Here is a 24765-nt window from a genome sequence, read left to right on the forward strand (position 1 = left end):
ATTAGACAGAAAATGTTGCTCTTTTGCCTGTGTGTGCTAAGTGGATTATTTGCAGAGCCACAGGCAAGAGTAGATATGAAGACTTATACACCATATACCTAAATATTTTAAAGTTATAAATAAACCTACCAAATATAGCTACCAAATATATCTACACAATGTTATAGAAAACCAGGTTTATATTTAAAATCCTGGGACAACTCAGAGTTCTACTCTAGGAAGTAGAACATGAAAAGCCTCAGGCTCCTGGAATGAATTGCATCCTGTTTCTCCTCCCATTCCCTGCTATAATACGTCCTAAGACTCAAGACCCTGTGCACATGTATGGACAGAACAGCCCACGTTCTCCACCTCCTTTAACATCCTGTAAACAATTTCTCCTTCTCCACCCATCTGATAGCAAGGTTTACCCTTTGAGGCACTATTTTGGGGGAGAGGCTCATATAGCACTGCAAATGACCTCAGGGTAATTGCAACAGAGGAATTCAGCATCCCTGGTTCTAGAGCATACCCTAGAAGGAGGAGCATGTCTCCATGGCACTGAGGAGTTCTTAGCCAGTGCGAGTCACTCAAAACACAAGGTTCATGGCAATTATCCACATGTCTAATGACTGTTCTGGTTGATCCGAGGAAAAGAAACTTCAGTGACAGGTATTAGATCACTCAATAAATATTAAGTATCAATTAAATGTCAGGTGTGAGAAATGTAAAGAAGGAAAGACATTGTTCTTTTCTTGAAAACACTAATAGACTAATGGGAGAATAAATAAGCTAATCACTATGCTTAGTATAATCACATAATGGAATGCAGGTGGGTGTCCAAGTAGAAAAGTTCACTCTAAAACTAATGTTCTTGGCAACATTTCTCTAAGGAACACATAAGCACAAGTTCTCTGTTTTAAAACGGAAAGGAAGTGCTCCTTAAAATTTAACAATTCCTCCTTTATCCTACAGTAGTCCCAGTGTCCAGACAGGCCACCACCACATGCAGGACGATAAGTCGACACAACTCCTCATATAGAGGAATGTTAGCAGCAAGAAATGTTTAAGAAATCTTGCAAACCACACAATGCCAAGCAAGACTGTCAGGTGAAGTATCTGTGAAATATGCCTTCTCTTACAGTCCCACAGCATCTATTCTGTACTTCCACTGTGGCACACAGTACATCACATAAGTGCTTAAATCATTTGTTTGCATCACTCATTATATTAGAAGCATTTAGAGAGAAATACCTGATTTATCTTTGTATCTGTAACATGTAGCAGAGGGCTTGATCTCAAAGGTGCTCTTTTAACATTTATTGAACGAATTTCAGTTAGATCTACACAAAATGTGTTTCATTTCAAAAGTAGTACTTTTAAAAAAAAGGCTTTTGTGGAGCATTAGTATAATTTTCTGATATAACTATGTTTTCTTTCCTGTCTTGGTTGCCAGAAAACTCAAAATTAAATGTAGTATTCACAAGTTGTATATTTTGATGTGTGCTTGAGTAACAGATAGGAAGATAAACAGCATATCTATACCACCCTTACAGAAGTGAAAAGGGAAGGTAATGGGGAAGAAACTTTGATGAGGAGACTTACCATAATGGCTCCAAGATTGACATCTCTAGCCCAAGGTGGCCCAGGGTGGCTTCTTCATATCTCATTGTTTGTTTAGGTGAAGAGAAGATTTAATTTTTTAGTGAGTTATTTGATGTAGTAGTATAGTTTCTGCTACATAGTAACAACTATTTTTATTATGCATATGAAAGGTAGTCATGTTAGGCAGAACAAAATAGCTCCCCAAAGATGTCCACATCCTGATCCCCAGAACTTGTGGATACGTTAGGTTATTTGACAAAACAAAACTAAGTTTTCTAACCACCTGCCCTTATATAGTGAAAATACCCTGGATTATCCAGGTCCAATGTGATGGTTAATTTTATGTGCCAACCTGCCTGAGCCATGATGCCCATATATTTAGTCAAACATTATTCTGGATGTTTCTGTGGGGGTGATTTTGAATGTGATTTACATTTAAATTGGTGGACTTTGAGTAAAGCAGTTCACCTTCCATAATGTGGGTGAGCCTTAACCAGTCAGTTGAAGGACTGATTAGAATAAAAGACTTGACTTCTCCCCAGCAAGAAGGAAGTTTCCAGCAGACTGCCTTCAGACCTGAACTACAACTATCTTCTGATTCTCCCATCTGTTGGCCTTCCCCATGAGATTTAAGACTCACTAAGCCTCCACAATCTCACAAGCCAATTTCTTAAAGAGAATTTCTTCCTATACATGTATACACATCCTATTGGTTGCATTTCTCTGGATAATGCTGACTAATGCAGATTTTCATACCAAGTATACTTCTAGAGGAGTATAATCCTAAGGATGAGTTTTCTGAATCGGTTCTGGGGTTTCTGGAATTGGCTCTATAATCTGATTAAACACACTAATAACTCTATTTCCAGTTGTAGAGAGAAGATTACTAGTTCATAGCATGATGTGGCAATAGAAATAGGCGAAATATTACCACTGGAAACGCCTAATCAGCCACTTATAACAGGCAAGGATCTGTTGAAATGTTTATGATACCTTTGAAAATTTTTGTCAAACTAACAAGTATAATGAGCTTTGCTGCTTGCCCCTAATACCCCTGAAGAAAGTGGAGAAAGAAAAAGATGAACTCAAGGATTTGAATTTCCAGCTCAGGTCATTTCCATTCCATAAATGACCTGAAAGTTACATGCCTGCCCTGAAATAGTTATTTCCTGTAGCCATGAGGCTGATATTGCTGAAAAACCAAACCCAGGATTTCCTCTTGCAAGTGGTTAACTTACAATGCAAATAGAATTCCCAGGCTTGCAGGAGGTGTCAACTAGTGAGGACATTGACTGGGAAGGAATGTGATCCTGAAAGTTGAAATGGGGATATTTAGCAAGACTCGGATAAAGATAAGGACATTCTGAATCTTCTTCACCACTAAAAATAGTAGCTCCACTCCCAGTAGAAGCAACCTCTCCACCTCCATCTGAGATTAACCCTGACAGTTGCCTTAAAAGATGCTAATTCCCCTTAAGATCCACCCCACCATCCTTCTTTGATACTAGACCTATAACTAGACTGAACCCCCTAAAGATGAGGTATAAAGTGTGATCCATGAGGAGGTGTGCTATACTCCAAAAGAACTACTTGAGTTTTCTAATTTATACAGATTGAAATACAGGGAATATATCTGAGAATGGATACTAAAGGTGGTGAATAGTGGTGGGAAGAAAATAAAGCTGGATCAAACCAAATTTATTGACATAGACCCACTGTGCAAAGATTCCGCATTTAATGTGGCAACTTGGGGAGTTATAAGGAACTCTAATTGGCTGAGCATGGTGGCCCATACCTGTAATCCCAGAAGTCTTAGAGGACAAGATGGGTAGATTTCTTGAGCCCAGAAGTTCAAGACCAGCTTGGGCAACATATTGAAAATCTGTCTCTACAGAAAATACCAACATTAGCCAGGTGTGGCGGCACATGTCTGTAGTCCCAGCTACTCAGGAGGTGAAGGTGGGAGGATCACTTGAGTTCAGAAGGCCAAGGCTGCAATGAGCCATGATCCTGCCACTGCATTCAAGCCTGAGTGACAGAGCAAGATGCTGTCTCAAATTTTAAAAAAAGGAAGAGATAGAAAGAAAGAGACAGTTCTGTTTGGTTTGTTGGCTTCAGCATGGGCCAGAAACATGGCCAAGAGTGAATGAGATAGAAATGCCAGATCTGCCTTTGTTTACTATAGATGAAAGGATTTAAAGGCATAGGGAGACTGGAATGTAAACAGTGAATTTGTCTGAGACCTACTCAAAACTATGTCCCCCTCAAAACGCATATGTTGAAGTTCTAATCCTTGTTAACCTAAAAATGTGACCTTATTTGGAGACAGGGTCTTTACAGAGACAAGTTCAAATGGGGTCATTAGGATGGGCCCTAATACAATATAACTGGTGTCTCTATGAAAAGGGGAAATTTGGACACAGAGATATATAGAAGGACGATCATGTGAAGAGACACAGGGAAAAGACAGCAATCTACAAGCCAAGGAGAGAGGCCTGGAACAGATGCTTCTCTCACAGCCCTCAGAAAAGAACAACCCTGCTAACACCTTGATTTCAGACTTCTAGCCTCCAGAACTGTGAGACAAATAAATTTCTGTTGCTTAAGACACTCAATTTGTGGTACTTTGTTACAGCAGTCTTAGCCAATTAATATACTAAACATTTAATAGATGCTACTTTTATTATCATTTTTATCAATGCTGCATGTTGAAGAGTCATGGAACTCTGGTGAAATGTATCAAAAGCTTTCAGATGTGACAGAAAAGCAATTATCCACCCACTGGCATTGTGAAACTTAAGTTTAAATGCACTATTTGCATGCTCAGGAATCAGCAAGCATAGGTTTTTGCTAGCTGATTTTTTGGTTGTTTACTTATTTTATTGTCTCCTATATATTCTTATTTTAAGGTTTGCTACGTTCTTCCTCCCTGGTTTGTAGTTTACCCCCATTTAAACCAATTGCCTCTTTCCTAAATCACACAAACAGAGTTGGCTAATGCTGTCATCTACGTGATCCTTCAGACAAAGCTTATCATAATAAAAATTTCCATTTATATTTAGGAACAACACGGGTACAATCACGCTCAGGACTTCCTTCAGATTCTTCTCATTCCTCATTGATTCTTCAGCATTTAATATACAATAAAGATACACACTGAGAATTTGTACTTCAGGAAGGTCTTTTGGATTGTCTTCCTAGAACTTTTCTTCTGCATAACTAGTTGAAGTTTTAGAAGGACAGAGATCTGTTCATTAAATGGAATTATGTCTCCTATCAGCTTCAATCTAGACAGCCTGTCAACTCAGCTATTTTCTTACATCCCTCTCAAAACGATCTAACCAAGATATTTTGCTGGCACGGTTTTCATTTTATTTATTTATTTATTTATTTATTTATTTATTTATTTATTTATTTTGTTTTTTGAGGCAGGGTCTCACTGTGTCACCCAGGCTGGACTGTAGTGGCACAATCTTGGCTCACTGCAACCTCTGCCTCCCAGGCTGAAGTGATCTTCCCACCCCAGCCTCCCAAGTAGCTAGAACCACAGGTATGCACCAACACGCCCAGCTAATTCTTGTATTTTTGGTAGATACGGGGTTTCACTATGTTTCCAAGACTGGTCTCAAACTCCTGAGCTCAAGAGATCCACCTGCCTTGTTCTCCCAAAGTACTCCAATTACAGGCATAAGCCACTGCACCCAGCCCACAGTTTTCATTTCTATCTGCTGCCTTGACAAAAATAAATACCTATATTCCCATTTTCTTGAAAGTGTGTACACACAGCACCATTAGAAGCCAAAAACTAGACTTTATTACTCCACATATTATAAAGATGCTGTAAAATAAAATATTTCTAAGAACCCCGATTCCTTTCCCCAATAAATATTGAAAAAAACTGATAATAACCATAAAATGCATGCAAATATAAATATGAGACTTCCCAAAGTCTTAGTGAATTTCTAAGCTTTAATAAACTCAGAAGTATAAATACTACAAAGTTACAAAAACATCATTTTAAATGTTACATCATTTTAAATGTTAATTATTTATATTGCTTTCAAATGTGTTTTTCAGTTTAAAGAATAAATTTTTAAGTTTTTGTTTCAGTCCCCGCAGGTGGTTCATTTTGATGACAATTTTAAAAATTAAATTTACAAGTACTGTTCAAAACACAATTCTAAAACGGGCAAAAAGAAATCAAAATTAGTTTTCAAATGATGTCTCTCTTTCACTTGTAAATATTTATGCTTCTGGAGTTACTAATTCCTTAATAGCTCACTAAGACATTTGGAACACCATGTTATCCATTCACTGTTTTCTCAAGCTTGTCCTTCACTCCAATATAATCATATAATTTTTATTTTCATGGTAGGAAAATGTTTATTTTTCGGTTTGAATCTAGCAAACCTCAGCAGACAGATTTTGTAACTGCCAATTAAAACATTGTTCAACCACCGCCCTGAGTAATAAACCAATCTTTGTCTCTTTCTACCACGCATTAAAGTGTATTTCTATTGGAATCCCTCTAACACATTCATCACCAAACTGTAAAGCTGGGACTTCGTTCAATTTATTTATACTTTATATGTTATCATTGCTGAGGGCCCAGCTTAAAATTCAGGTAAAGAAATAAGAAGTGAGGTTTCCTCCATAAAGAATATCGCAAAACAGAAATCAAAGGTACAATTTTCCTTCTCAATCTGTGCAATCTAACTTGGTTTACAATTAAAGAATGATTTTAAATGTCAAACTTTTAAATTTTATTAAAATGTTTGGAGTAATGCACGAAATGAATTCCAGACCTACATAAATACACTGGCAGCTGTTGGTAATTTGCATTTTTATCAGTTTTGAAAGAGCACAATGTACTTCCTGCATCTTATTTTCAGAATTTGCATTTTTATCATCTTTGGCTATCTACTATGTAGCATGGAGTACTTGAGTATCTCATTCTTAGAATTTTCATTTTTGATTGTAAATCAGATGATATCTGGCACTTTTTTCTCATTTTTCTCTTCTCTCAACCTCCAGGTTTACTTGCTCCCATTTCTTCTTGGCTCTAATAATAAAATACGCAAAATATTTCAATTATTTTCTTGTTTAGTGCACCGATATTTTGTTCTTCTTTTGCTAATTTCTTGCCATAAATCTAAAGACAAAGAAAAACTAATCTTACTGTTTTAACTTATAAATTTTCAAAATGCCATTCAAATAGTCCACTTCTTTTTGATGCTTACTATGCTTTGCATTTGGATGGAGGGGTGGAAAAGAATGGAAGTGACACCGTATGTAAGGCTGTCCTATGGGGCATGCAGAATGAACAGAACGAAGGCTCCGTCATATGGAGACAAGCACCTTCCTTCGCACCAGCAATATCCCTATTACAAAGGATATGTGGCCTCAAGAGAAGGTCACCAATGAGAATGACATCTCCAGTTGCCTTCAGCTCCTGCCCCTAATTCCCACAGACATGTGCATTCTCCTCTATTATTTCATTATCCTCACAGTATCCAGTAACATTTTTCCAAAAGGCTTCTCCTGTCCATTTACACTTCTGTGGCCTTGGCTGCCAGTGCCCTAGAGGAACAGACTCATGGCAGCTTGTGTTTACTGCCTCCTTTCCTCCAGCAGTCCATCTGTCCACTGGGAAATGTTGAAAATGTTGCTCTGTGACCTTGCAGGAATATGTGCAAGAAGAAACATAAGCTAATCTTTCTCTTCCTATTCTGGTGATGACAACAATTGGGAAAGATAAACATTTTGAGGTTATGCATTTCCCAATCAAAAGAAAATAAGAAAACAATCTATTTCATTATAAAATCTAATTTCTTAAGTCCTCATTCTTCCTCTGCATGTAAATTTAGTCCAATTCAGTGATTTCTTAGGCATCTCACTTTTATATTTCAGTCACATTCAGATTTAAAATTTTTTCTCAGGGTTTTCTCTGTACCCCACCTCCCTGCTACTGATCCTAATTTCTGGAAGTGGGACAGGAGAGAATGGTTGTTGATGTGAGAGAGTTAGTAAGATAATATAATTGCAACAGTCCTGACATGGGCGGGTCCTGTGCTGGGCTCTTATTTTTCTTTAATGGTGGTTTAGATACCCAGTCTAAGATTTCTTGAAATTTAATGTGTATCTTAATCACCTGGGAGCGTTGCTAAAAATGCAGATTCTTATTCAGCAGGTCTGAGATGGAGATTCTACATTTTAAAAAAGCTCCCAGGTGATGCCATTGCAGATAGTCCTCAGATCATAGTTTAATTAACAAGGATTTGGTCAGTGGATGCTGGCTTAATTTCTCCTTGGCTCTCTGACAGAAGCAATCTGTCGAGATTACAGTTAAATACCGACCCACCCCAATATGGCTCAACAAGAGCCTCTTTCTGGTACTTATCCTTTTAACCCCAGCCAGAAGACTTCATCTGGACCCACTGGTCCTCTCTCCCATGAACTCTCTCCCGCTTGAGGCTCACAGGAATGTGAACTGTCCTCCCACGCAATCTTAGCACTCGAAAAATCTCAAGAAGCTGTCTCCAGTCCTCTCATATTAGACACGGCTTATCTTCCCCCTAACCCAGGTTTAACATTGAAAAATTTCTCATCAAAGCTTTTCTGCCTAGATTGCATCTGGGAACTGCAATACAGCCATTTAGTACCAGACATAGATGGTACGAGTATTATGTGCTGAAGTGACCCTTCCTTTCCCAAATCCTTCTATAATTCATGTTTATCTGGGATGGGAGGAGAGAAGGCTATTGAAAGAAAAGAGAAATCATTACGACACGGCTAAGGGAGGAGCACATCCCTTAATACTCCAAATATCACCTCACCCATAAGAGGACAATAGGAGAAAAGGCTATAGAGCTCAACAATTTCAAGTTTCACCCAGGATTTTCATCAACTCTTCACCTCTTTCCCCACCTCCCAAATTCAGTGCTATCACATGTGAAAATTCACACAAAATTAAAAGAAAGTATAATCAATTAAATAGCACTGCAGCAGAGTTCTCTCGCAGCACAGTATGATTTGGGAAAGAAGGGGGAAAAATGGAAAACAGTCATCCCCAGTATATAAACGTATAACACACATCTGTGCCTTGAGTCACAGTTGTAGTCAGTGGGAGTTCCCTAACTGGAACTTTTTCTAAAATGTTCAGTTGTCTGAGAAGTAATTGAAAGCATTTTATCCCCTGTAGATTTCCATATCTACCGAACCAGCCCAGGACAGTCTGGAAAAAGACACCAAGCTGTTCAGCAAAAGAACAACCTGAGGTCAGGGATACAACAAACCTCTACCCTGAGGAGGTCCCAAAGGAACCCCAGTCTCCTAGAGCATGGGGTTCCACAAGGAGGAGACCACAGTCCCTCAGAACCTATTGGCTGAGAAATTTCATCTTGGATATCCTGTCAGCCTGTACCAGGCAATATTTGGCTATGGTAGATATAGCAAAGCTTTAATGTCTTATGTTGAAATAGTTTTATATATTTGCTTTGCAGCACAGCAAAAAATGCATCTTAACATATTACATAATTGCTGCAATTACTGTTTGTTGCCCAGGAAAGAACTGTATAAAAATGTTTTTGGGTAACACAGAAAAATAGACAAAGAGGAACACAGTAAAACAGTAAAATTAAATTACTAGTAGACAAGATATCTACTAAACTCCAAGTAATTAAGTGTGCATATATATCTTGAAATTTTTATTTATCTTCATGTTTTCTAAAATACTCCTTGCACTTAAAAACTTACTCATTTTCGGAATTGCATTATATGTTAAAAACACTTACAAATAGTTACCTGGATATATCTTTCCACTTTTTGAATATGTTTTTGAAAAAGGAATTTGTTTTCGCCAGGCTGAATCATTATATGATGTTGACATGTATTTGTCTAAGGGAAAAAAAAATCTAGAATTAAATATTTTATACCTTTAAAATCACATTCCAAGGGTGTTTCAACGTTATAAACATCTCAGGGGTGAAGCTATTCTCTAAGTAATTCATTTTACCATTTCAAAGCTAAGGCATCAGGGATACAAGTGAGTTTATTAAGACCATTTAAGTTATAAATGAACATGGTTACAGATTCTTAATTGGCTGTTCAATGCTTCAAGTAAGGGTAAGCTACAGGAGAGTATGATATCTAAATGTAATAAAAACTTTCACTGCATTACTTCATCATAGTTTTGCATCAATTCTGTTAATGTTTATTATAGCCTTTATTTAAAAACTGTGAAACTATGAGGTACAGCCCAAGTCCCATGTCCTTCCATGAAGTGACTTCCATGGTCGCAGTAATTGGCATGATGCAATAGTGAACTCACTGTCCCAGACAGCCAAAGCATTTATATCCTGACCTGGTCCTTAAATACTTCTTTTTCTCTGACGTATCTACATTTCTACTACTATCTAACAATGTTATATTTGTGTTTTCAAATATTACTATGCAGCTGTGTTCTCAAAGCATGATCCATAAGACCAATAATTTGCATTTCTCTTGTGTTGACATTTGCACTAACGGTGCAAAAGCAATATAGAGTATGAACTCTGGCACCTTCACACAAACCTAGACATTGGCAACTGTTCTAGTACTCATTGTATTCCTCACAGCCATCCACTTGCAGTAAAACAATAATAACAATAACAATATCAATAAATAAAATAGTAATAAATAAAATAAAAACAAGATTCACCTAAGAATATCCTTATTTACAAATAGACATTCATATATCATTCTATTCTAAAGCAAAGAGAAAAATTATTTAAATAATGCAAATGTATATTGAAATTGTAAAAGAAATATATACACCTACCATGTGTATATATTTTGAAAACTTTTGAAAAAATATCTTAAATTATAGAAGAAACTAAGAAAGATATAGTCTTATGCTTCCATAAGTTCAAAATATTCAGAACTCCACTACCTAAACCATGAACTTGGAAAAATACAAACATGAAATCATATAGAATTGAGCAGCATTTTGTTAAGTTTAGAGAAGAGAAACCCAACTTCAAAAGAGCAAGATCCATCTGAGACACAGGAAGAAAGAGATGAAGAGATTTGATTCTCTTCTCCCCTGTAGTCTTGTACTTCCTGACATATAATGACTTTGCCTATTACTTGATGAAATGATTTAGAAGCAATCTATCCATGGTGAGAGAGATGAGAGGTTGTCAAATGGCAGTTAGCCCCCAAACTAACCCTTTCAGAAAATAATCATGAAGGCCTACAGAAAAGTCAAGGCACTAGCCTGACAGTGATAATTGAACAACACAGTTGGTGGAACAAGAAAATGTCAGCCATTCAAAAACAATCCTCCTGAGCGACATGAAGCTGTCCAGGAGGAACGAAGTGCAGTGCTCTGAGGAAAAAATTCTAGGGAGGTGTGATCTGAAGTCATCTGCACACAACATGAGCTTTCTTCCATATCCTTTAAATCATGTACAGGACTACACATGGAAGAAATCCTCTCACTAGTTTCTATGGTGGTGATGGCCAGGGAAAACAAGAGGGGAGTAGGTAGTAGTGAAGATTAGCCAAGCCATCGGGAAATTCCATGGGAATGCAAACCACAGAGAAGAGTAAACCACGTCAACAAAGGACCTCACCTGGACTGAGGTTGGGTTTGGGTTCCTTGTTAACATGGACTTTATTGTAGGACCCATGCATGGGCCTGCTGTGGGGAGGTGCATTCAACGCGACAGTCCTGACAGCATCTCTTTGAACGTGGATATAGGATGCATTCTCAGCATTTCGATTTTTATTGTTACGATGATAACTCATTTTATTTTGGGGACTTGGGACCTGTACTGCTGTAAAGAAAGGTGAGAGTGAGGAGTAAAACAGGCTGGTTTCACACCCATAAATAACATATTGCACTATAAGTACTTGAAGTTGAGTTGACCCTTAAAGTAACATTTATGTCACATGACAGTAATTTGTTTTTCAGGTAGAAGATATCTGTTATTGAATGTTTTTTTTTTTTAATTACAGTTTAGAAATATCAAATATATGGACACCTTACCTCTCCTCATTCCAGAGTCAGGAAAGTTCTTTGGTTCATCATAAATCCATTTTCTTTTTTTCACACCTTTAAAATGAGGCTTCTTCACTGGCTGGACATCATTCACTTGAAAATATACAAATTTTACAGTTTTTTAAGAGATGCTTTCATCTCTGAAATTACTGTAGGTGATAATTACATATCTGTGTATTCACATGTCAAGCAAGAGGAAAAAATAGATGCAACATTCTAATACTTTACTTCTTAGAACAAAAGGTGATTTATTTTTAAGTGCCAAAAAAAATCTATCTTGGAAATAGATTGATGAAATAACCTTCAATAAGTAGCTTTCCTCAAAGAAAAATACTTTCCTCCAAAGGAATGTGTGGATTATTTTAAAGGAACATAAAATTGCATTCAAAATATAATTATAAATCTCATTATAATGCTATTGTCAAGTGGGTTTAGAACTCTTATTTTCAACATCAATCTTTCTGTACTTTTTTAGCCAAAACCACTACTTCTTAAGAAGTTGGATTAACATAAAATACTTTCCGTGAATTTTACCGTATTCTTTTAAGCTCTTAAGTTGGGTGTACAGATAGTTTGGTCAAGATCCAGCAATCAGAATTTATAAGTTCTAAGAATATTAAATTTTTCACTTTTTGTTTGTATATTTTTAAATCAAAAATTTTATATGTATTCTCAATTTCTCAGGAATTTCTATGGTACATATCTCCAGAGAATCTTAAAACAATTTTGTAGAGGAGACACTCTGTTACTTCACTGTGCAGAGCTCCTGAAAATTCACAAGTGACCAGTGCACAGAGAAACTGAACATCAGGTATACAGTGTAGATTATACTAGTTCTCTACAGTAAATGAATTAATCTTTCTGTGCCCTAACTCTCAGCTTAAGCTTTAAGTCTTCAATAAAGCTCTGATTCACTGTCTCCTCCTCAAACATAATGCCCTGATCCACTCCCACGCTCCCAGTGCAAGGATTTGGAATCCATATTTTTAACAAGTGCCACTAAACTGGGCTTCTTGAGGGCAAATAACAAGTATTCCCATCAGTGCCAGGCTGTGATCCAAGAATATTATAGGGGTTCAATAAATAAAATAAGGAACAGAAGGAAGGGAAGGGATCAGGAAGATTCACAAGTCTTAACTGTATCAAGAGAAGTAGCTCACTGAACTGAATGTCAAGGAGAAGCCAAACTAATAAAAACTAATCCAAAACATAATAAAGAGCTGCCAATGTATTATTCCACTATGGGTACAATTTAAAATGTTATGCTAGTGAATCTTCCAAACAGGTAGTGTATTATTAATTTTAATACCAAAATTAAACTAGTGGGAGAGCATATAACTTACTAGCACCTACATCACAGTTCATTGTCAGAGTTAGTTAGTAGAGGATATTTTGTCTTTAATTCTTAGTTCTGAATAATTTTCAAACCTTTTTTGTTTCTTTTTTAAAATCCTATTTTAAATAAGCAAAACAAATCCATGGTAAGACAAATATATCTAAGGCCAAAAAGTGATAGAGCTAATGTCTCACTTGAAGAGGGGTCCTCTCTGCACTTCATACTGATATTCTCAGTAGCATTTAATACATGCGTTGTAGGTACTAGTCGGGTAGTTAGGGAACGCTTTGGATGAGGACTGTCCTTGTTATCTTTTAAAGCAAATTAAGAGAATAAAATGTCAATATTAGTTTTAAAAAAGCATTTCAGTTGGCATTTCACTATTCAAACATTACTTGATGGGAACATCTCTTTAAAATAATGTATATATTTATGAATCGTGAGAAAAGCATCATTAACATTCCCTAGTTGCCACATGGATTTCAAAATGTCATCAGTAACAAAAAACTCGGAATCTATAGCCATCATTTTCAATATGTAAATAAAAACTCGTGGCAGTATTTTCAATATCTCCATACAAAAGATTTAAAAGGTTTTACATTTTTACATTGAATGGTCCCATTTAAATTGGGGTTCTGAAAATATTTTAAATGTAACAACTTTAACCTGCTATATGCTTTGGAGCAGGACTCCTTAGTAGGGCTTTCCACAATTATGAAAATGTTCTAAATCTGTGCTGCTCAATATGGCAGTCACTAGCCTCCTGTGACTATTGAGCACATGGAACGTGGCTAGTGCCAATGAAAAGCTGAATTTTTTATTTTATTCAGCTTTAACTTAAATTTAAAGAGTCATACATAGCTGGTGGCTACCATATTAGTATAGCTTTCAGAGTTTCTTTGATGAGCTAGAGAAAACCTTTCCATCTCTGAGTGAGAAAATGAGAGAAAGATTTACAATTTTCCACAAAAATAATTTGATCAAGGCAACCTTTCCTATGCTTGAGAATATTTAATGGTAGAGATGGTAGATAAAATGGGTTTACATTTTGATTGAGAGTATGTGAAGCCCCCTAATTACAGGACAGCTGTGCTTTTAGTTTGTGACTGAGAGGCACTCAGCAGAGAGATACCAGCTGGTGGATTCTAAGTACAGTTAAGGGCAATGTAAAATTATAGAGGAGGTATTTTATCATATTTTTGATTATTCACAGACTAGTGTTAGCAATAATTATAAAATACGAAGTCTTTTTGAGATTAAACTCTTCACAATGTTCACAAACAATGTTTTCTAACAAAATTCATTTATACTGATATTATAAATTAAAGGACTTGGTGTTGCCATTTAAGAGAGCCAGTAACTTTAGAACTAGCAATACTAGAAATTATACAGTCCAACAGGCTATTTTTCAGATAAGAAAACTTAAAAAAGATAAATTGTCATGGTCATACAATTAGGGACAGAGCCAGAACTGGAACCTTACAGCTCTTGACTCCTATTCAGTGTATATTTCGATTTATTACCATTCCTCTTATATTGGTTTTTATAATAAGCAAGCTTATCTTTAACTTATCTAGCCAAATTATGAATGTATCAAAATTATATAATAATTCATTACCTTTAGTATTTGAACATTTTGATATGGTGATTTCTTTCTCTTCAGTTAAAGCTTCACTTTCATCGACTCCAAGAAATATGACCCTCTGTGGAACATAACAGTCACCTCCTATGACAAAACCTTACTGTCAGTGGCAACAATAGCAGAAAGTGATATAAACTAGCTTTCAATACAGGAACATTTTCTACAATACTCCTTTTGTCCACCTTTCTTTGGACACTTCTCAGCGATACAATATCCATCTCCATACATTTATATGCTTAGATTAATACATGAGTATTAATATATATGTATATGAATACATAGTATATAAACTTACATATAGATAACTGAAAGAAAATTCAGAGTCAACAAAATTTTCCTTAATGTATAATAATCTTTAGTCCCACCCTTGAGAGATACTCAGAGTAAATGTAATTTATCTTCCATGTAACATCTTCAGATATATTAAAGTAGTTTCCATATTTCCCCAAGGACTTCTATTTTCCAGGATAAATATCCATAGTTGTTTTAACTTTACATACAAAATTCCAATATTCTTCATCATACAAGTTATCTTTTCTTAATATAAAATATTTGTTTCAAACAACCTTATTTTAAAATGACACCCAAATGTGAACCAAGCTGTGGAGAAATCAGCAGAACTATTAAAATAATACTTGCCATTCATGGAGTCATTTTCTAGGAATCAGACCCTTTACTGAGTACTTTAAATCACATTTAACTATCTTTCTATACTGCTTCTAATAATCCAATGTGACTTTACCATCGCTATTTGGTAGTGAAAACACATTCCTAAATTGTAAAGCATTGTGGCCAAAAAAACTCACTCTATTTTCCTCTCAAAAACTCCAGGATATTGGGTTTTTCCCAACTTAAAGAAAAGCCACCATTTAATGGTTTGTACCTAAATATAAGAATGTATGTTTATCATTGCTTGAAGTTACCCTGCAAGATTTGGCTCATTGTTCCAACAAATTAACCTCCAGTTAATTGTAAATCATATAAACATGTCTACCTTCACCCAGTCATTCAGTGCATTTAAACATATCACCCTTTATTCTACAAGTATTTGTTGAGTGCACATAACGTGCCAGGCATTCTACTACAGAGATTTATCTATAGTGATTGATTATATGCAGTTCCTGGCCTCAAGGAGCTTACACAAAACCAGTGATAAAAATGTCAAAAACATTTTTGGTTTCTGCCATGACCAAAATAGCTTTTATCGGACTAACTTTCATCCTAAAAACAACTATAAAATACCAAAACAAACTGATTGGAAAACCACCCAATGCATGTGACTGCAATGCCTGAGAGCAATGGAGGGACACAAAGTCAATTATATGTTCACATTCACCCTGGTTTTTTTCCCTGAAGGAGTTACACTCCACACTCACTACAGATTTGTCCCTGAAAGCATGTCTAATTCATCACGTAAGGAAATAACAAGCAGAAAGTGACACCAAGGAAGTGACAAAGAAAGAGCCGAAAAGTCTGGGACTGTCTAATTGGCTTAAAATTGAGGGGGGAATGGAAAAGGAAGAACAACAAAGAAGTTCCTCTGAAATAGGCATAAAACTCCCTTTAAATTGTTATCTGACTCCCACACTTTTCAAGTACAGAATGGAACCCAAGGAAATAAGCAAAAACAGCATCTGGGAGGCTAAAAACTGGTCAGAGATTTCAGCATCTACATGCTGCTTGGGAGGTAAAATTTGCCATTCAAGCCTTGCCAGAGTAGAGGTATCTTGGTGAACATCCCATGTCTCAGTTGATAACCCAGTAAAGCAATGTTTTAGGGGTAAGGGTCTTATCCTAGGAATAAGGACTATACCTTCAAAGAAAGGAAAAACAATGTATCATCTACTACATCATCCCTAATAAAGCCCAAAACTAGTTCTTCACAGAATCAAGGTGGCCTGCTGATAGTCTAGCTGCCTGCCAGAAGAAAAGTTTCTCTGTGGAGAAATAACATCATTCATACACTATGTAATTTTTATCCGTATTGTTCAGCATCAAATACAATATTAGAAGGCACAGTGAGACAGAACAATTGAGCAAAAACCTGAGGAAAATGAAAGATACCCAAACATAATCAAACAGGAAGTTGCAAAAAAATAACAGGAACGTTATCAAAATAGAGAACTGATGGGAGAATTTAAGTAGAAAATCAATAAGAAGGTCAAATAGAAATTTAGAATTTAAAATATGAATTAAAGAGCAGAGAAGAAGAGAACTAGTGAACAGGACAGTAGGTTGTCAGAAAGGATCCAGATTTATCTATAGAAATCAATAAGAAAAAAAAACAAAACATTTAAAATGGGCTAGAGACTTAAAAATGCACCAAAGGAGAAAGTCAAAATGGCCAATAAGTTTATGAAAAGGTGCTCAACATTATGAGTCATCAGGGAAATACAAATTAAAACTACAATGATGTACCACTAGCCACCCACCAGAAAGGCTAAAGTTAAAGGACTGAAAATACTAACTGTGGGTAAGGACACAGAGCGAGCTAATCTCAAAGAAAAGCTGTGCATATGGCCTTTAGAAGACATGTTCAAGAATGTTAATAATAGTCCCAAACTGGAAATACTGTCCGTCAAATCCCAATGTCGATACTCATGGTCCTTTCGTGCATTGTTTTTATGTTTGTTTGTTTGTTTGCAAACATATGCAGAGTGGTGGAAATTTTGAGTTGCTGGACCCACACATTCCTAGCTGAGGTCTAGCAATGGCAATGCTCAGCATTCTCATTTCAGTTCATACAGAGATGACCAGAGAATGGCTGGAGACCGGAGGGGGCAGCGCAGCACAGTGGAAGAAGCTCTGGCTCTGGGGAGAGGTGGAAGGGGTTTGAATCCCAGTTCTGAGGCTTGTTGGTGGGGCAACCTCAAGACAGTCACTTAAGACTTCTGACCTTTGTTTTCTCTTTTGTAAAATAAGGAAAACAGAATATACCAGGATGAGTAATTTCTACGATTTAAGATTATGATGTGTGTGAGATGTATGTATATGTGTGTGTGTACATATCTCCCCGAGGAGCAGTGGTTCAGTGTTTGCTAATTCAGTGTTCATGTCAACTTTATAGAACACAGCTACCAGGAATAACAAGAATCAATTGTGCGTGTGTTTGTGTGTGTATCAACTGTGTGTGTACATATACTATATACATAGAGAAATGCCCATGTGTGTTTTTATATATATACGTACACGTAACAGTATATGTCTTATATGTAGATATGTGTGTATATATGTGGTATATATCTATCTATGTATAGATATTTAGGGCAAAGCAAAAAAAAAAAAAAAAGATTTTTACTGCTACAATCAATGGCATGGATCAGTCTAATACAAAGAGCATTAAGTAATTAAGTAAAAGATTCCAAACTAAAAGAGTTCAAACTGTATATTTCCACTTATATAAAGGTCAAAAAATGCAAAATTAGCCTATAGTAATAGCGATCAGAGTAGTGGTTACCATTGGGAGAAGACTATTGACTTGGAGAGAAGGAACCATCTGGAGTACCATAAATATGGTTATACTGATACATACACAAATAAAATTTTAACAAGCTATTCATTTCAATCTGTGAACTTTATTAAAGTGCAATAACACATTAAAATAATATTAAGACAAGACAATGCCTCAAGAATTTTTCTTGAAATGAATACTAACTCATTAATTAAAATTTCAGTTTTGATCATCTTCATTTCAAAGATGTCTTATGAATACAGGAGCCTAAATATGTTTAGAGATATCTATCATACACATATACCCAGAAGATTCTTTTATCCAGTAACACAGAGAACATTATGATGCCTGGAAAATCAACAAGCCTGACTATACCAGAATTTAGTATACCAGATAATAGAATTTTTTAAATATTCTTTTGATATGGCTTTTCAACTAGTTCATTACTCTAATGATATTATTAATATTAGATAGACTAATGACAGTAAATGACATTCTCACATTTTCTAACTCCCAACAAAGTAGGAAATAAATTATTAATGTTACAACGTGAAGGAAAGTTTATTTTAATATGAAACCATTAGTTTATCAATGGTTGAAAATAACATTTTATTAACCAAAAAAGCAACCTGATTTAATGGTATTTCAACAAACTGTTTCATTAGAACTGCTCAGGTTAATTGGATCCCACTTATATAGGTTATATAGACAGTGTGAACTCTGTTGGGAGAAACTGCCAGTGTTTCTAATTTGTAGCTAAAATTTATTGCTTCAAGGCAACCAAACAATGACAGTTAGACTAAAACAGCTAGACTAAAACTGCTGCAGATATAAGAAAGGAGAAGAAATAATCATATTACTTTAGCACCAAAATAAAAAAAAAAGGTGGGGGCGCACACAGAAGAAAATGGCTGACACCAGAACAGCAGAAAGTATCACCAATATGCCTAAGAGATACTGGTACTTATTGATACCTGCTCTCAACCTCCTTCCTACTCCTCACACACATTCTTCCTACCAGCCACACCTTTGAACCTCCCTACAAAGTGTCTGTATATTTTCAAAACAAACGCTTGGAATTTTCAGTTCAAAAGACAGATTTTCCAACATGTTTATGCTAAAAAGCAGTTCCAAAATATTTAAACTATAATACACGGTTAGAATGTGATGACAAATGATACATATTTCAATATAGCTCCTTTAAAGTAGACTTTAAGTCCCCTGGACTCGGTAGCTCATGCCTGTAATCCCAGCACTTTGGGAGGCCAAAGCAGGCAGATCACCTGAGGTCAGTAGTATGAGACTAGCCTGACCAACATGATGAAACCCCGTCTCTACTAAAAATACAAAAATTAGCCGGGGGTGGTGGCACGCACCTGTAGTGCCAGCTATTTAGGAGGCTGAGGCAGGAGAATCACTTAAACCCGGGAGACAGAGGTTGCAGTGAGCCGAGATCGCACCACTGCACTCCAGCCTAGGCGACAGAGTGAGACTTCTGTCTCATAAATTAATTAATTAATTAGTTAATTAATTTTTAAAAAGTAGACTCAATCAAATGATGTATTAAGTGTCTCCTTCATTTATAGCTCTGTTATAGTATATTACAGCACATACATAATACCTGAATTCATTATAGTCTGGAGTTGAGCCTGCACACAGACACACACACACACGCACACACACACACACACAGGTTTCTCATTAAAATATGTAAAATGGAATGTCTCACACACTGAACACAAATTTGTACAAGGTATTTGGCAGAGATTTTGGTCTCTGAAAGCAACTGATTTTGTGATATACCTCCAACTCCTTGTGTTAAACATGACATAGACAAAAAAAGAAAATTAGTTGTAAAAGATAAAATTCAGACTCATTTATTATGTGGTGATATATTCAGAGTCAATCAGTAATAAATTAACCCACCTCCATTTTCAAAAGCAGCAATGTCAGTGTTTGGTTTCCCATGCAATGATGTTTTTATTTCACTTTGCCTTTCATATTGGCTAAGTTTTGTCGGAACTGTAAGACTATCTCCTAGAAATAAGAAGAAAAAAGTCACCCCAGTAAGTGGTAGATGCTTAAATAAGAAATTTATGATAGAATTCATGATGAAAGTAAAAAAAGCTTTAAAGTTAATGCAAGTATTGTTTGCACAGTGATCTGATAAACAATACATTCATAAATACATGAGTTTTAAATTCTGTGTCAATAAAGAAGTAAGCAAGTACAAGTCTCCTATTTGGATTACTTATTCAATGGCAATTTAAAAATTGTAAGCAATCTAATACTATTATATATACATAATGCATTTAGTTTGACATGTTTCTCATATAAGACATTTTATAATATTGCTTTGGATTTTATGTGTTCACCATGAACAATCAGATAAAAAGTATTAGAGTCACTATTGACTACAAAATGCTAATTACATTGATAATTAAATAATACTCTCAGCTTTCCTCAGGCATTTATGGATAATTTTCTTCTAAAATAAACTATTAAAAGCAGAATAGAAGGGACATGATAACCTAATGCAATGTGTGATTCTGGATTGGATCTGAGCTAGACCAGGGGAAAAAAATGTATTTTACTATAAAAGACATTAATGGCATAATTGATAAAATTTGTGGGAAAAGAAGGTTGCAAATGATATTGTATCAGTGGCCATTTTCTGATTTTTGTATTTATATTACAGTTATGTAAAAGCAAAGAGCTATCATGTCTGTAACTTATTCTCTCAAACAGGTCAGAAGATTATAATAACAATGTGTGTATTTAGAGAGACTGAAAATTCAAATGTGGTAAAATGCCAATGTTTGAAGGAAATCTAGGTGAAGGGTATGTAGGAATTAACTGAAACTATTTAAAAATAAAAAACCTTTAAAAGCATAATATAAAGCAAAAGTACATATAATTGTCTTTATAATCTGCTATTTTTAATGTTCATTGCTAACTTGTTTTCTTCTTTTGTTTTTGTTTCCTTTTGTGTTTTCTCCTCTAAGTAGTGCAGGCCTGCAATCTGTCCTTCCCTCTATGGCCCCCCAAGTCTTGTGGACTCTTCTCCATCTGATGATGTCTTGCTGCCACCTACCGCCTTATGTTTGAATAGTTCGCTATAAACACTTGTACATATTGCAGATATACATCCGTAGTAAATCAGATTTTCCAAAGGTAAGCACCATAAAACGCAAGGCCTTCTATTTGTCCTCCAGCATGGCCCCTGAAATAGCCTGGTCTACAGAAGACTCTCATTCAATGACAGAATAATCTCTGTTCCGCCACTAGTGTCATTCTGTGATCTCTCTTTCGTTCTTCTTGGGCTAGGCTTACTTTTCTATTCAGAAAGAAAAATCTAGACCTCTTTCACAGGGGGATATTTTTCAAAGACAAATAAAATGGTAAAAGTAAATCATTTACAGGATTACCCCATGGAGTGTGTAGTGTCATTATGTGTTAATGAAGTCTATTCATTCTGTCACCTCTCTAGAATAACATAATCCCATTAATAGCAGCTTTGGGTCATTCAATACAAACACCTTCTTCTAGTTCTCAGTTATGATGTATTATCACTTTATTCTTCTGTACATCATACTAAATAATTTAGTCTATCACACTAAGTATCTCTTATATATCACTACGAATGCTGCCTTTTCATTTCTTACCTTCTTGCAATTCACTGCCATTTTCCAAAGGCTTTTCTAACTCTTTTTCTGCTGTAGGTGCCATGCTTTTTGATAAAATATCTGGAGGAGTATGAAATCTGTAGTATTCCCCTAATCAACCATAAGAAAAGTAATGGTTAGTATATTTATCACATCAAGTATTAGAAAATACAAAAATGTTTGATTTCTTACCAGATTTATAACACATCTCCTTTATTGCTCTTTTTTCTTCAATTTCTTCAGGGGTCTTTGTCCATAAACTAGAAGCATCTATAGGATATATATTTTTTAAATTAAATTGTCCCAAAGCCAAATAATCTGAAAATTTATAAACCAGAAAGGAAAATCCCAAATACTGTTCTCATGGATAGATCACTTTTTTATATTTTTAAAATCAATAATTTTCCATACTAGTAAATATTTCAAATTGCTACATTTTAAGTAGTGAAAACAATGTCAAGAGAAAACAAAGGGCTATGTGTTATGTATTTTGAAATGGGACGCTGAATGTATAGACTCAGTGTTGAGATGGTGTATGTTTATCTCGAGGTTGAGGTAGGCATGAAAGACATGGAGCTTCAGCACACAGAAACAGTAATAAATAGCTCTGTGTATTCCTAAGCACAGAAACTATGGTGGCCTGTAGTCCATAGAAGGACATATTCCAACACAAAGACAGATTGAGAGTTTTTCTTCATGTTTATCTTATATATACACACTTCTGGCACCACTGTGCTGGGTTGCTACGGGAGGCAAAGGATGAACTAAAATGCAAAGACATGGGTCTTAAGCCTGTTCATACTCTTGTGAGGATGACTTAGAATAATGCAGATAGCAGTGATTTATATATTATTAACTATTACATAGATCTCTATAACTTCAAGGATTAAATGTGAAACTGATATATTATTAACACATACGTAGATAAACAGATACACATGTGCATCAATGTTTTAGAAACAGTTATATATAAAAAGAGAGCTTATTAGTATCTCTATAAGCACCTACAGATATATAAATATATGTGTATAAAGTTCTGGGATACATGTGCAGAACGTGCAGGCTTGTTACATAGGTACACACGTGCCATGGTGGTTTGCTGCACCCATCAACCCTCTACATTAGGTATCTCTCCTAACGTTATCCCTCCCCTGGCCCCCCACTCTTGGACAGGCCCTGGTGTGTGATGTTCCCCTCCTCGTGTCCATGTGTTCTCATTGTTCAGTTCCCACCTACGAGTGAGAACATGCGGTGTTTGGTTTTCCATTCTTGTGTTAGTTTGCTGAGAATGATAGTTTCCAGCTTCATCAATGTCCCTGCAAAGGACATGAACTCATCGGTTTTTACGGCTGCATAGTATTCCATGGTGTATATGAAGCGCCAATATATACTTAAGCATCATATCTGTCTCCCAGCCATCATGCAACAAAATCTTTCCAATCCAAAAGATCATAAATATGTTAGACTTAGAACATAATTAATTAAATTTGTTTAATACAATTATAATTATTTTCTCAGCAAAATCTGCCTTATATATTACATCATAAACCCTTATAGTTAAACACACGTGTAGAAAATGTTGTGAGGTTTCTGAATGTGCATTGTAAACCTGAAAAAAGATCTACTAACCATTTTGTTCATCTACTTCCTCTTCTTCCTCAAAATTAGTTTTTAAAACTAAAGGATGGTGGATCGGTCGTGATACATTTTCCTGAGGTTTCAGAGGTTCCTGACTCTGGGTTTGGAGTGGAATTCCTTCCTGACTTTCTTTCTGTAGTGTGATATCTGCAGAGAAAATGCACCATTTCAGTCCGTTCAAGATACATGTGATGATAAGTACATTTAATAATCAATCATTGCCCTCCTAATTAACTACATATTATTTTAAAATGTGTACAATAATAATACAATAATGGATTGTGTTTCCACACACTAGCAATGATTAAACTGAAAATGAAATGAAAAATAATCCCATTTACAATAGCATCAAAGAGAAAAAAATATTTAGGAATTAATTTTAACATAAGGTGCAAAAATTTATATTCTGAAAAAGATTGTTGAAATGAGAAAAAATACTGTTGAAAGAAGTTAAAGAAATGTTGAAATGGAAAGATATCCTTGTTTATGGATTGATTTGTGGTTGGTATGGCAATATTTTCCAAATTAATCTATAGGTATGATACAACTCTTATCAAAATCCCAATGGACTTATTGGCAAAAATTGAGATGCCGATTCTAAAATTTATATGGACATTACTACAAAACTAAAGTAATCAAGACTATCTGGACTAGCATAAAAATAAAAGTACATCTATATATCATTGGAATGAGATTGCAAGACTAGAACTAAATATTTACATGAATCCATTTAGGCTCAACTGATTTTCAACAAGGGTACATAGACCATTCAATGGGGGAAAGAACAGTATTTTCAACAAATGTTGCTGGGATGACTAGATTTCCACATGCAAAGCAATTAAGTTGCACAACTTCATCACATTAGAAACAAAAATTCATGCAAAGTGGATCTAAGAACAAAATGCAAGAGCTGCAACTATACAACTCATAGAAGAACCTTTAGGTCATGCAAAGCTTTTTTAGATATGACACCAAAAGAACAACCAATTAATGAAAAATAGCCAGCTCCCTGGCACATGGAGGTGAGCCATGAAAGCACCTGTCAACAAGGCCCAGATTTTGCTGGAAAGAGTTTCCAGCCCTCTCAGCCAGAGAATGAAGAAACACTCAGAACCCCAAGGTGGCACAGAAAGAATAAATAAGATCCAGCCTGGGCATCATGGTGAAACCCTATCTCTACAAAAAATACACAAATTAGCCAGGTGTGATTGTGCACACCTGGAGTCCCAGCTACTCAGGAGGCTGAGGTAGAAGCATCACTTGAGCCCAACAGGTTGAGGCTGCATTTAGCTGAGATCATGCCACTGCACTCTAGCCTGAGCAACAGAGCTAGAGTTTTGTTTTGTTTCAAAACAAAAACAAACAAAACCAAATGAGATATCACTTCATACTACAATGATTGCAATG

At 35.7% G+C, this 24765-nt stretch overlaps 1 protein-coding gene across 2 annotated transcripts in view; it reads right to left on the reverse strand.

Moving 5' to 3' along the window:
* Positions 1-6323: 6323 nt before the first annotated feature.
* The window catches only part of C10H12orf50 (chromosome 10 C12orf50 homolog), a 43290-nt gene continuing 24848 nt past the window's right edge, over positions 6324-24765 (reverse strand). The window contains exons 4-13 of one of the 2 annotated variants that reach the window (XM_010371489.2): positions 23350-23505; positions 21913-21990; positions 21721-21831; positions 19982-20092; positions 14581-14688; positions 13157-13273; positions 11615-11719; positions 11199-11402; positions 9388-9480; positions 6470-6646 (exon numbers count right to left, since the gene is read on the reverse strand). In XM_010371489.2, the coding sequence (XP_010369791.1) occupies positions 6621-6646; positions 9388-9480; positions 11199-11402; positions 11615-11719; positions 13157-13273; positions 14581-14688; positions 19982-20092; positions 21721-21831; positions 21913-21990; positions 23350-23505 (1109 nt within the window). In that variant the 3' untranslated portion in view covers positions 6470-6620. Of the gene's footprint in view, positions 6647-9387; positions 9481-11198; positions 11403-11614; positions 11720-13156; positions 13274-14580; positions 14689-19981; positions 20093-21720; positions 21832-21912; positions 21991-23349; positions 23506-24765 lie in introns of both variants that reach the window. The other variant, XM_030939382.1, reaches the window with a different exon arrangement.

The sequence above is a fragment of the Rhinopithecus roxellana genome, chromosome 10, assembly GCF_007565055.1.
Source record: "Rhinopithecus roxellana isolate Shanxi Qingling chromosome 10, ASM756505v1, whole genome shotgun sequence".
In the NCBI taxonomy this organism is placed as follows: Eukaryota; Metazoa; Chordata; class Mammalia; order Primates; family Cercopithecidae; genus Rhinopithecus; species Rhinopithecus roxellana.